The sequence below is a fragment of the Diadema antillarum genome, unplaced genomic scaffold (assembly GCF_040938485.1).
Source record: "Diadema antillarum isolate AM-2024a unplaced genomic scaffold, OU_Dant_1.0 scf00000084, whole genome shotgun sequence".
Classification (NCBI taxonomy): Eukaryota; Metazoa; Echinodermata; class Echinoidea; order Diadematoida; family Diadematidae; genus Diadema; species Diadema antillarum.
This window is the reverse complement of record NW_027270973.1, coordinates 222,623-234,966: the sequence shown is the minus strand read 5'-3', so window position 1 is coordinate 234,966 and position 12,344 is coordinate 222,623. Positions and strand designations below refer to the sequence as shown.

The window sequence follows — 12,344 nt, the reverse complement described above, 5'->3', positions numbered from 1 at the left end:
AAAAAAATCGAGTGAAAATATTCACTCTTAAAAGAGTGAATACAAAAAAGAGTGAATTTCGAGTGGAATTGGAGTGAATTTTGAGTGAAAATGCTCATTTTCACTCATTTTGGAGTGACGTCAGGGATCACTCCAAAATCTTCGAGTGATCCCTCACGTCACTCCAAAATGAGTGAAAATGAGCATTTTCACTCAAAATTCACTCCAATTTCACTCGAAATTCACTCTTTTTTGTATTCACTCTTTTTAGAGTGAAAATTTTCACTCGATTCTTTTAAGAGAGAGTAGGCCATGGGGTGAAGCTGAAAAAGAGGCTTAGAAAATGGGTTTCGTTCCAGCAACACTGGCACTACTTTCTGAATGAGGAAATGTGATGTTTTGTACATCCTAAATATACTGTAAAAAGTTCTCCTCGAAATATCCTGTAGTTTTTGCGAAAATCCATATTTTATAAACTGCGACCAGCAGCCCAATACACATATCGTAATGGGGCTGCGGATTGTAGCATTTAGGATCATGACAGAATAGTATCGCGGACAAATGTCAACCTTAAATCGAACAAAAATTCTTCAATTTGAAGACTTACAAGTAAGGTTGAAGTATTGACAACAGGGTTCGTGCAAGGTTTGGTTCTACAAATAGTCATTTTCTGTTCGAATTGATGACTTAATATGACTAGGTCGAGAGGAATCTGGGAGAGCTACGCTGAATTGACGGTCAGCGCAGGCGCACACATCACTGCGCACAAATTTCGTATCCATTGACTGGATATAGATGTCTGTGCGTGCATGCGCTGGCCGTCAATTCAGTGTAGCTTTCCCAGTTTCCTCTCGACCGAGTCACATTTAGTCATCAATTTGAACAGAAAGAAACTATTTGCAAAAGCAAACCTTGCACGAACTCCGTTATCAATACTTTAAATTTATTAATAAGTCTTCAAATTGAAGATTTTTTCCCGATTTTAAGTTGATATTTGTCCGAGATAAAACATCCGTCATGATCCTGTATGCTACAGTTCACAGCCCCATGACGCTATGCGTATGGGGCTGCTGGCCGCAGTAATGCGTATGGGGCTGCTAGCCGCAGTATAGTTCCCAGTGTTTCTAAGCTGAAATACATATATATGCACATTTGTAAAGCACTGCTTTTAGCCATATACCTAGAAAAAGTGAAGTTTTGGTTTAATAGTTGCATTATATCTCATGTTTCAGCTTTTCCTGATGCTGGCTTATGCAAGGGATCGAGGACAAGAGCAAAGTGGTTCGAGACCATATGAGACAGAGCACTGACTGACCGTCAGAGGTCAAGGCAAATGCCTTAAATTCTGTTCAAAGACATGTTATTAATCAAATGACTAATCATTCAAGGCAAAAAAAAGAAAGAAAAAAAATTCAGTGCGTTTGTTTGTGTGTGTGTCCGCGTGCATGTGGGAGAATCTTATTGTACACACACACACACACACACACCCTCACATGCACACACACATACGCACACACATAGTTATGAAGATTCAATATACCCAAGTGTATTAAATATTATTCTACATGCCTTTGCCATTTATCACATCAGCATCATAAAAAAGATTATCATAAACATGAACACACATAATGATATAATACATGTATTGATCAGTGCATTACACATACACAGGTGCATAAAAACGCTGACATATTATATACACTCACACGCACACATACAAACTCATTTACACACATGAGACATTACTACAATATTAAACAGATCATATTGTTAATCAGTAAACATGTTTTTCTTTTCTTCTTCTTCTTCTTCTTCTTAAGAAGCTTTAATATACTTAGATCACATAGCAATCACGTTGTTCATGAAATATTATACAGTACTTTAGAAAATTTAATCTTCATAAAATTTCCTGAAGTTTGCGTTGCTATCATTAGGTTATAACTTGGTGGGACACTACCTCCTTTCATGTAAAATAGCTCAAAATGATAATCAGTCAAATTTTCTAGTTTTAATAACTTTAACATTCCATGGTCCAAATATCCTTGAAAGGGTGTAAAAGTTTTGAAAAATGTCAATATATGAAATAAAGGCAAAATTATAGTTTACCCATTCATGAGTGAAAACTGTTGGATTCTGTATTGGAGGCAATGTGTACCTGAAAATCTTGGAGAGAATAAAACAGGTTTGGCATTAATAATTATGATAACATTGCAATTAACTTCCAATATCAGAGGATCTGTGCAAACCTGACTCAACTTATGCACAATTTTCATTTGACTGGTATTAGTTTTAGCAAACTGATTTTGTACTCATACCTACATTGTACTGACCTTTCTACATGAACATTTTGTTTCAGTATTAATAATAGTTACATTTCCCCCCCCCCCCCCCCCCCCAGAGTGGGAGAAACAAATTTTGATCGTAGTCATTCAGTTTTATGAAAAAAAACACACTTAGGAAAACATCTTTGTTCTTAGAATAATTCAACCCTAATCAAATCATAATAGTGGGCAGAAATGTTTGCTAAAGGGCGAACAATCACATACTGAGGCAAGGAGTCAAAACATGTTGCATAAACATTGGCATTCAAAATACAGGAAGCAATCTTTATTACAAAGACATTTTATCATGCACAACTTTGGTAAGATGTCAATTCTTGAATATCAATCTCATTGACCAAAGCATTGGTGCATATACAGTACATTCTGTTGTTTCTGAACTTTGCACTGAAGTTCTTTGTGTATGTGTGTGAATGTTTCAGTGGTGTATATAGGCCTATATTGCTCCATTTTATCAAGGACAACTTATAGTAAAATGACAATGTTTTCATGCTTCAATATCAATCGTATTAACCTATTTCCCTTGGCAAGTAATGAGCAGGTTGACTCTGTTGCAAATGATGCATTTTACAGGCAACACAACAGAACCTGAACAGCTTCCAGAAGAAAATCTTGATCTTGCTGTGAGCGTCTTAGGGGAGGAAACAGATGCTCCTGCTGACGGACAAGGCTCCTCCTTCAGCTTTCGTTTCCTAGCGAGATTCAGGCGTTTGTTATCTATAAACCTCTTGTAGCACGTTTCATGGAATCCTATTTAATAAAATGGAGAAATGAACAGCAATGATTAGCCGTTGGATTTTGTTAGGGGGGAAAAAGGCTAAACGCTAGAGGGAGGGGTTGAACATTACACTCAATATATCATTAAATGTACGGTAGACTATTGACTGCCAATATTTGAATCTTGTAATTACCAATAGGCCCTAGTACTATGCCAGGTAATCATTAACACCTCATGATCATAGTCATCATCAACTACTTTAACTTGTACTTGCAGTGCAATTACTGATTTTAAATTACATCTACAGCTTTCAGCACCTGATCACATGCAATATCAATTATCATAATTATGAATACAACTGCCTTATCATCATTAATACTAGTAATCCTTGGCCTTTCACTATCACCACCACCCACTGCTTTATAGTTTGGCACAACATAATGGTAATCATATGTTTTAGGGAGTTTAATTATTGAAATTGTTATTGTCATTGTTGGTTTTTTAGACCTATTTATATCAAATATTAATAAGTTAATTTAATGAGATGCTAAATGTGTGTTTTGAGGGGAGATTCGCCAATTTCGGGGTGAGAGAAACAGGATGGATTTTTAATATTAATACTCCATGGCCTAACTACACGCAGCCGCTGTCGCTATTCATGAAGGAGTCGCACAACCACACTGAAAAATGACAACGTCTGCGAAGGAATAGAGGTGCAGCCGCTGTCGCTACAGCGGCTGCGTGTAGCTATCCATGGCCATGATTATGAAAATATAAATCTACATGCAGTTTAGACCTTTTTCAATCCAGTCCTGTGTGTCAAGATTTTTATTTTACAAAACAATATCACCGATCAGCTACATCAACCTAACCTGGGCTGTACATAGAACAACATGTAAAATTACATCTAGGCTACATTATAACGGCGCTATGCCATGCCAAGGTGATATTCAAGATAATTTATTTAAAATGTAACAGACACGCTAACGGCTAAGCTACTGCAGTAGCGCCTATTATAACATACACAAGCAACGTTCATCAATAACGTTGTACTTGTAGTCATCATGGTCATTAACATTACGCATATATTGAGAGAGACTGCACTGCAGTGTCGACTGCTACGACTGTACGCACGTAAACTAACCTGTAAATTATCCTACGTAGGTTGCAGTCAGTCCCCCTGAGCTGAGCAGCTGAATCACTTCGTTCTGGTCTGCGATTTTACGGTCTCCCCCACTCAATTTGATCCACTCTTTGGCACACAAAATAGGTTTCGTCTATCTTAGGTTTGTCATAGCAGTGAAATTTTCAAACTTCATCGATGTTACATGCATAATAACGCATTTTAAAAGTTTCGGCAGAGCAGACGACGTAGACGCGTCGACAGGCCACAGAACTCTTAGGGGGCGGCCATTTTGACTCGTAAACAATAATTCTCGATTCGGATTGGATAACATACATCACATGATCGTTCGCGAATGAATATCGTACACGGCAAAGTGTACATATTCAGCTCCTCAGTGACAAAAAAGTTCAGTGTTTCCCCCTAAATTACCAAAATACTGCAGGAGGGTTTGTGTCGAACTTTTTCCTGTAGCCTTTTTGGTTATTTGTTTACATGTAGCTGTGGAGAAATTTTAGTGCCGCAGTTGTCGGAACGAAACAAGCGAAAAAACCAGCTCACCCCATGGCCAATAGCGTTCATGTGATGGATTGTTTGGTAACTCTCGTCAGCCATGACTTGTAATTCCTTCTCGAATTTTTCAGACAATCGTTTCGCTTGACATATCAGCGCCTCTCTTATGTCTGACAATCGTTGCACGTATTCCTCGTAGGTCTTGTCGATGTCATCATCGAGCTTTCTCATCATGTTTGTTATTTCATTGCGTTTTGTGGCTATGAAATCGATGTGGTTTTCAATGGTTGTTTTCTTTGATTTTGTCCTTTCTTGTAACTCCTTTACATTTTTAATCAATTTCTCTTCATGTATAGCTGACTCTTCGATCTGATGCCCTGCTTGTAAGTGTAATATTCCGCACTCACAGCAGACGTACTCCCGACATTCAGTGCAAAAACACTCATCATTGTTAGGATGTTTCTTACATGTTTGTCTCCTATCAACCAGAACTTTTCCTGAAACCACCTCACTCATGGCTGCCACTGTGTGACTGGAGAATGGTGTCCAACTGGAATGTATTGAGTCACATGATTTACACATATATTTCCCACGGTCCTGACAGTGGGACACGACTGGCGGCTTGTCGTCCATCACACAAACCGTGCATGTTGAATTTTTGGTTTTCACTTCATCCACGAGAGAATTAAGTGGAACGTTTGTTTGTAACTTACTCACATCTCCACTGGGTAGGGGCGTTTCTTTCCTGCATACAGGGCATGTTACAGCTTGTTGAGTTGGCTGAGTTTGAGAGATGCGTTCCAAGCAGTCTTTGCAGAAGGTATGAGAACATGCCAGTGATTTAGGTTGGTTGAAAAGTGTTAGACAAATGGGACACTCCAGATTGTGGCTACTGATTTGATGAAACGCTGCCATGGTGTCTGTCTGTCCGATAGCTAAACAAACAAACAAAATAAAACAAAACAAAACAAAAACACAGCGGTAAACGCAACAACGAGAACAAGCAGAAATATGATATTAGCTTTTAAACGAGAATTTAAAAAGAGAGAAGTTCATACGAAGCATGGTGTTACTATGTTTGTATTGATATCGGAAAAACTACTAACGCACAATCTGTGTGAATATTATGTACCAAGTTTACTATAAATCTTTTAAATTCGAGCTTAATAAATTTGATGAATTGTTGTTCATTTGAATGGAGGAGAACACAATTTGTGTAAACTTCGATGGGATGCTTTCATTATTTACGCCCAGGATAGCAACCTTCATTGTTGATTTGAATACATATGTCACACTTACCTCAATTCTGGATGACTGCCCCCCCCCCCCATCCCCAATAACATACACACAAAAATCAAGCAAATAAAAAATAATTCAAACAATGAACTAAAAGAGAAAGAATAGTGACAAAACATCTTATCATTCAGTCTTTCTTTCAAAATAGTCCTACCTTCTTGCTCCTACTATAACTGAAGCGAATGCCAAATTTTCTGTTTCAAATTATTCAAGATCAATAATTGACTATTTAATGAGTAAAACAGTTTCATCTTTGACATGTATAATCAACAAAATATTTCCAGCTCTGCTGATATTCAAAAAATGTTGTTGTCATGTTATTAACTGAAGCGACTCAAATTCATCGAAATGCATTTTAGGGAAGGGAACATGTCTGACATAATCGATATTATTTTCCTGAACCAATTAGCTGCACACTCAAAAGAAACGCTCACCGAGTAAATTTGTCCCGTACCTGCTGACTCTATAAAAGATCTAGTTAAAAAATAACCATGAATGGCAATTTACTCTCTTTTATTTCAGTCTTGAAGAAGAAGTGATTAAGCAGGCAACTGTTAATACAGTAAAAAAGGAAGTCCTACTGAGGTTTCACTTGTATCACGTTCTACTCATGTTTCCAAATTCCTTAAACGTCGATCTCTTAACACAAATTTGTGATGAAGTCCACAGACGTTGGTTTATGCCAAGTACATTTTGAACAAAAGCAGCAAAATCATAACAGAAATTATGAACGAACAAACAAAGGAGAATCAATTCTAAGCTTATTTGATAAACATGCATCAAATTTTTTTAAACTACGTGTCAGGCATGTCAGGCACAAGTAACATGCACGTGTGTTTATCGTTTCGTATGCTTACCAAGTATGCCGTACTCCCGGGTTCAATATTGCTGATCTATGTCTATAGTTCCGAAGTACATTTAGGAATTGGATCACAACATGTCTGTCTGTTCAGCGAAGGCAAACACATTCACATATTGAATGTAAACTTACTTTTAAGACTAAGGCCCAAAGAAAATATGAAGAGTAAGCTTTTGAACAGAGACGTGCACTATGCAGCACTGACAAAATGGCGGCGATTCAAGCAGCTTTCAGAAGAATGTTTGCATATTCTTCAAGACTTTACACTCTAAACGCTTTTATAATATGTTTCCGTGCACCACAGAGCAAACAAAAAGTGGCGTTCCTTGATTTTACGTGAGGATTTAAAAAAGGTGAAACGGGTCAACCTAGTCAATTCTGAGTTTCCATACATTCTGAAAGAGCTATTCTTCTACATTATTCTTGAGGTTGACATTATGAATTGAATGGGAAAGTGGGCTTTCAGCAGTTTTTCTACAACCCCTTTTGCTCTTTTGGTAAAGTAGTGTGATTATTTTTTTTCTTAGAGGCTCCTTTTCATTTCTTGACAATCCTTTGCTCACTCTTCACTTTCAACTCTATAACTTTTGAAAGAATAATGCTACTGCTTTGAAGTTGAGTTTTATCATGGACAGAATGTGTTAATAGAGCATGTATAGATTCAGCTTAACCTCATAACCCCTTCGTTGTTGTTGCTATACAGAGGTTTACATTTTTTTTTTTTGTCCCAGTCATGGCACAAGTAGCACGGCGTAGGAAAGATTAAGCGCTTGAATATAGACCCTGTACTTCAGAGCCTCTTTTCTCAGTTCAAACTTTTCCACAGTGTGGGCCTTCTTTCCAATATTTATATAGGTTAGGAGAATTCATTTGAATTGAATTATCATACATCATTTTAAACATTAGACTCTTTCAGAATCGAATTTTCCCTTATCTAAAAATCCACATCTGGCTACGTTTTGTTTGTTTTGTGGCGCAGAGTCATATGGAATTTAGAAGTGTGTTTTCCCCATATCTCAAACATTATGTGCTTATCTGAAAAATCACAGCGCATTGCGTGCCACACACGCTTCAATGAATAGCCAGCGCATAATGAAATTTCGCTTCATGTATAGTGAGCTATTCATCTGACATTGATTAACATTTTCTCAAAACAGAAATATATCAACAAAAGTTTTTTTTTTTTTTTAAAGAGATCACTTCAACAAGTATCTGAGTAAAATGATACAATTGGTTACTCGTCTTTTATCCTTTTGGTACATAATCATCTGATTTTTTTTTTTTTTATTCCTGAGACTTATCAAACCACGAGAATTTAAAGAGTCTAGATTGTGTGCTGATGTATTCATCATTTGATGTTCTGATACATATCATGTAGAAAACTAAACTTTCTTACTGATATATCTGTAAGCATATGATTATTGCATTCCACTTTATGCTGCATAGTGTTAATTAGGATATCGCAACCTTCTGGAGTAGGGAGAGGGGTGGTTTAGGGTTACGGTTTGCTGGTGGTCCTGGGTAAATTCACGCCAGAATTCAGCGTTTATTTTGAGACATGTTATATATGCAACCCCCACACCCCTAATTGTCTCAAGGGGGCGACCAATGTTGTACAGAGGCGGATAAATGTTAGTCTGGTCTGTTAGCTTCTCTCTGTACTAGTCGGCGGTTAGCTAATCACATAGACACCAGGGGCAGATCTAGCTTTTTATAAATGGGGGGTTGGGGGTGGTATGCGAGGGAAAATTTTTTGAAAATCTGTGTGTGAAAAAGGCATTTTCTTGCATCTAAAACACCATTAATAATAATAATAATATTAATAATAAATAAAATAGATACATAAATAGAAAAAAATAAAATTACAAGTTAAAAAAAAAAATGGTCCCCGGATTTTTTTTTTTTTTTTTTTTTTTTGGGGGGGGGGGGTTGCAACCCTCCCCCCCCCCCCCCCCCCTCTAGATCCACTTCTGGACACCAATGATCAACAAATTTCCAAACGTCAGAAAGAGACTGAATATTGCTTCACAACAACAGTGAATATAAAATGCGGGGGAAGGATAGAATTTACATGGATAATATTAATGCTGCTGACAGCATATTTATTCACCGACCTGCCTTCTCGTAGGTCTGAGCCAAATACTTAAACACAAACAAATTCCTTTTCTTATTACACAATTGAACACATCACTGATCACTTAACTCTTCTACACCTTTGGAGACCGTTTCATATTCTACCATCTTAATCTATGGGAAAGGGAGGGATTTGGTTTATAGGGAAAATTATGTTAGTGGGTGTGGCCACTTATCTCGACATCGGCATGGTCGCGGGAAGAGGTTCTCGTCTGCATGTCGATCGAGCTAGTCCAAGGGCTGGAGCGTCCGTTGACCGGTCTGCTCTCACTGTTTCCTTAAACAGTTCGTCACCATCGCCGTCCACGTTGTGGCAACCTTACAGGACGCTTCAACATCTCTGATGACACCAATTGACTATTTGGAGTTCGTTACACCCCAGCCTGGTGTAAACCAAAGTTCTGTCTTGTCGTGGTGTACAGTTTCTCAACTTGTCATGTCGTTGTTCACCAGTTAACTCGTTAACTCTTGGGCATTTCAACCAAGATCCTCGTCACATTCACAGCGTTGATAGAGTTTAGTTGGTTAATATGGAAGGGAGCATGATGTACAAGGAAAGGGGATCTCCTGACTCTAACTCTGTGGTCTCCAACTATTCTTGGCCCTCTCTATCTTCTGGTCTCTCTAATCACGTAGCTCCTCTGCTCGGATTTGGCACAGTTAATTTCAAGCATTAAGAGCGAATGTTATTATTGTACTATATAGTAGCGATTCTGAGTACATGGAGGATTTAAACAAGGCTAGTACTGATACAGAATCTCTCACTAATACATTATATCAAATATTTGTCAAGAGTATAGTGAAATTCCACTATGTCAAAGTTGACGCTGGTAAAGACTGTCAAAATCAAACAAATAATATTGCAATGAAGGTGTCATCAGAATTAGAATCCCTTCCAACCCACCTCCAAGTAGAATAAAGACTTTCGAAGATAACAATACATGCTCAGAAAATGGTGATAGCAATCAGAGCATACTAATATCTGACAATTTAGATCACTCTTTATGAGGTGATGGCGTGAGGACCATAAACCTTCACTGACTCTCCTTAAGTTAAATTGATTGATTTACCACTGCAATAAAAGAATTGTCTCATATCTTTTAGCTGAACTTCTTCCAACTATTGATCTGATGTGTTATAAAGTCATATATTAACAAGAAAATAAGATCCATAGAATTTTCACCCACCAACTAATTCAAAGATTCGTACCGTCACGAGAACATTACTCAAACTAATTTGCATTAAACATGTCTTTTTGATCTACATCTCTCTTTCGACAAGAAAAAAAAAGAGAGAAACTTTGAAAGGTCATAACTTATCAATGCTTGTCTGGTTTTATAGGAATATTCTTGAGTTTGAATTTACACTTTTTATGTGAAAAAGTTAACTCATCAATTCAAAGTGTGTGGGTTTTTTTTAAGAGTATGCCCTCAGACCCTCGTGCTATAAACTTGTGTTAAACAAATTTCTTCTTCACTCCTTGTGTGCTGTAGATTTGTTAAAGGCAAGAATTAAAAAGAATATCTGTCATCATGATCATGATATTATGAGATATGTATGTGCTGCTTGTGGATTATTGTATGTACGTACGTGTTACTCAAAGTCGCACGGAAGTTTGTTTGTTTGTTTTTTGCTTTTGCTTTTAACCTGATTAATTTCTGTCATTATTCTGTACTGTTTCATCGATACTCCATTTTCACCTCACTTTTAATTTCACTCAAGCACAAACACACCTACGAGCTTTAACACATAAACGCTAACACACACACATATGCCTCACGCACACACGGAAACACAGTGTAACTTATCATACATGTACACACATCCATGAACAAGAAACAAAATCATGCGATCACTCTACAAATGCCAATGGAATGAAACAGCTTGAAATGAATAAGATCTACATGTCAAAAGGCAATGTTTATTAATAGAGATCATGATAAACAACAATGTTGCTGAATTCAAGTCAGAAACATCGCGAGTGTCTCAGATAACAGAAACATAGTTCTGAAGTCGGAAGCATGCTGAAGGGTTTGTTTACAGCAAAGAGTCAAATAAATATCTCAACATGTGATATTACACATCACATCTCAGTCACTCTTATAAAAAGTGTGGCAGCATCACAGTGTTCAGTGCAGTACAACGAAGACGCAAGGATGACCAAACATGTAGAATGGCGACGCGCTGTGGTAGAGACTCCCTTCACGGTACGGCGATGGATACGAAGAAGTCGGTCGGCTGCTTCGGGAGAGAAAGTCTACAAACATCAAGGGATTGGTGGCGCCCTGCTGCTTTCGATGAGATGTCGTCTGCTGTAAACTCATGATGTCACGCTCGTCGCTAATACGGAAAGTCGACCAAGAATCCGGTGATCGGCTGCTACGAGACAGGAAATCGACTGACATCGGTGAAGCGTTGATGGCGAGCTTCTTGGGTGGCGGTGTGTTCTCCTGGTCGATGACGTCGCATTCGGTTGATCGCTTACGCTTTCCTTTGGATGAAGACTCCGCTCCCGTGATGTCGGTTAGCCTGTTGATCTGGTTGTCGCTGATGTTTGGTCGAGTACAGAGGGAGTGTAGTGAAGTTCGACGAAGGCGCGAACAGCGATTCTGAAACCAGACCTGAAGATAAAGAAAAGAAAGACATGACTTTATCATAACTATGTGCTTCGTGCAGAAACAGAACTTGTAATGGACATAAATCCTAGAATGAAACTGATACACAATGTATTTGAGGATATTTAGATAATAGTTGGAGGGCATGGCAAATTGTTTTTATGCAACGACGGATTAACCACAAATAAGTCACAGATTTCGAAAAAAATAATGAATTGCTAGCTCCGTCTGGCTGGTGCTGAAAATATTTGAGTTCTATATTTACGTAGGTAATATGATATTCATTCTAAATCAAAATGTTAAAAAAATCCAAAGTGTAAACTGCAGCTACATTTGACAACCGTCTTATCATTTTGTCGTTCAAAGTCATTCAAACAATTTATAACATATATAGACTTGATGATATATGTATACATCTCTATCATAAATGTATAGATATCTATGAGATCAAATGAAATCATTTACAGGATTCTTCTTCCGTGGTTGATTGCATTTATTCGTTCATACAAAGTAGGTGAAGAACATCTTTAGCTTAACAATTATTTTACAAAGCCCTGATTTTACATACTTGTATTCTGTCTTCGTCGAGGCCGATTGAGGCAGCCAGTTTCTCTCTGGAAACGACGTCGGGATATCGGTCGATGTCGAATTCAGCCTTCAGCCTTTCGAGCTGCCATTCGGTGAACATGGTCGGACGTCGACGACGAGGGCCTTTGGTAGGAACGGACGTCGAGACTTGAGGGAGAAGGGAGAGCGATGAATCAGCCAT

The 12,344-nt window shown here is 37.9% G+C and overlaps 1 protein-coding gene across 1 annotated transcript; it reads right to left on the bottom strand.

Annotated features, from left to right (window-relative positions):
• Positions 1-11,089: 11,089 nt before the first annotated feature.
• LOC139717857 (uncharacterized) lies at positions 11,090-12,344 on the bottom strand. Its single transcript, XM_071629347.1, has 2 exons — positions 12,144-12,344; positions 11,090-11,581 (listed from the first exon to the last, which is right to left on the bottom strand). Exons 1-2 carry the CDS (start codon positions 12,342-12,344, stop codon positions 11,090-11,092), a joined length of 693 nt encoding a protein of 230 aa, XP_071485448.1.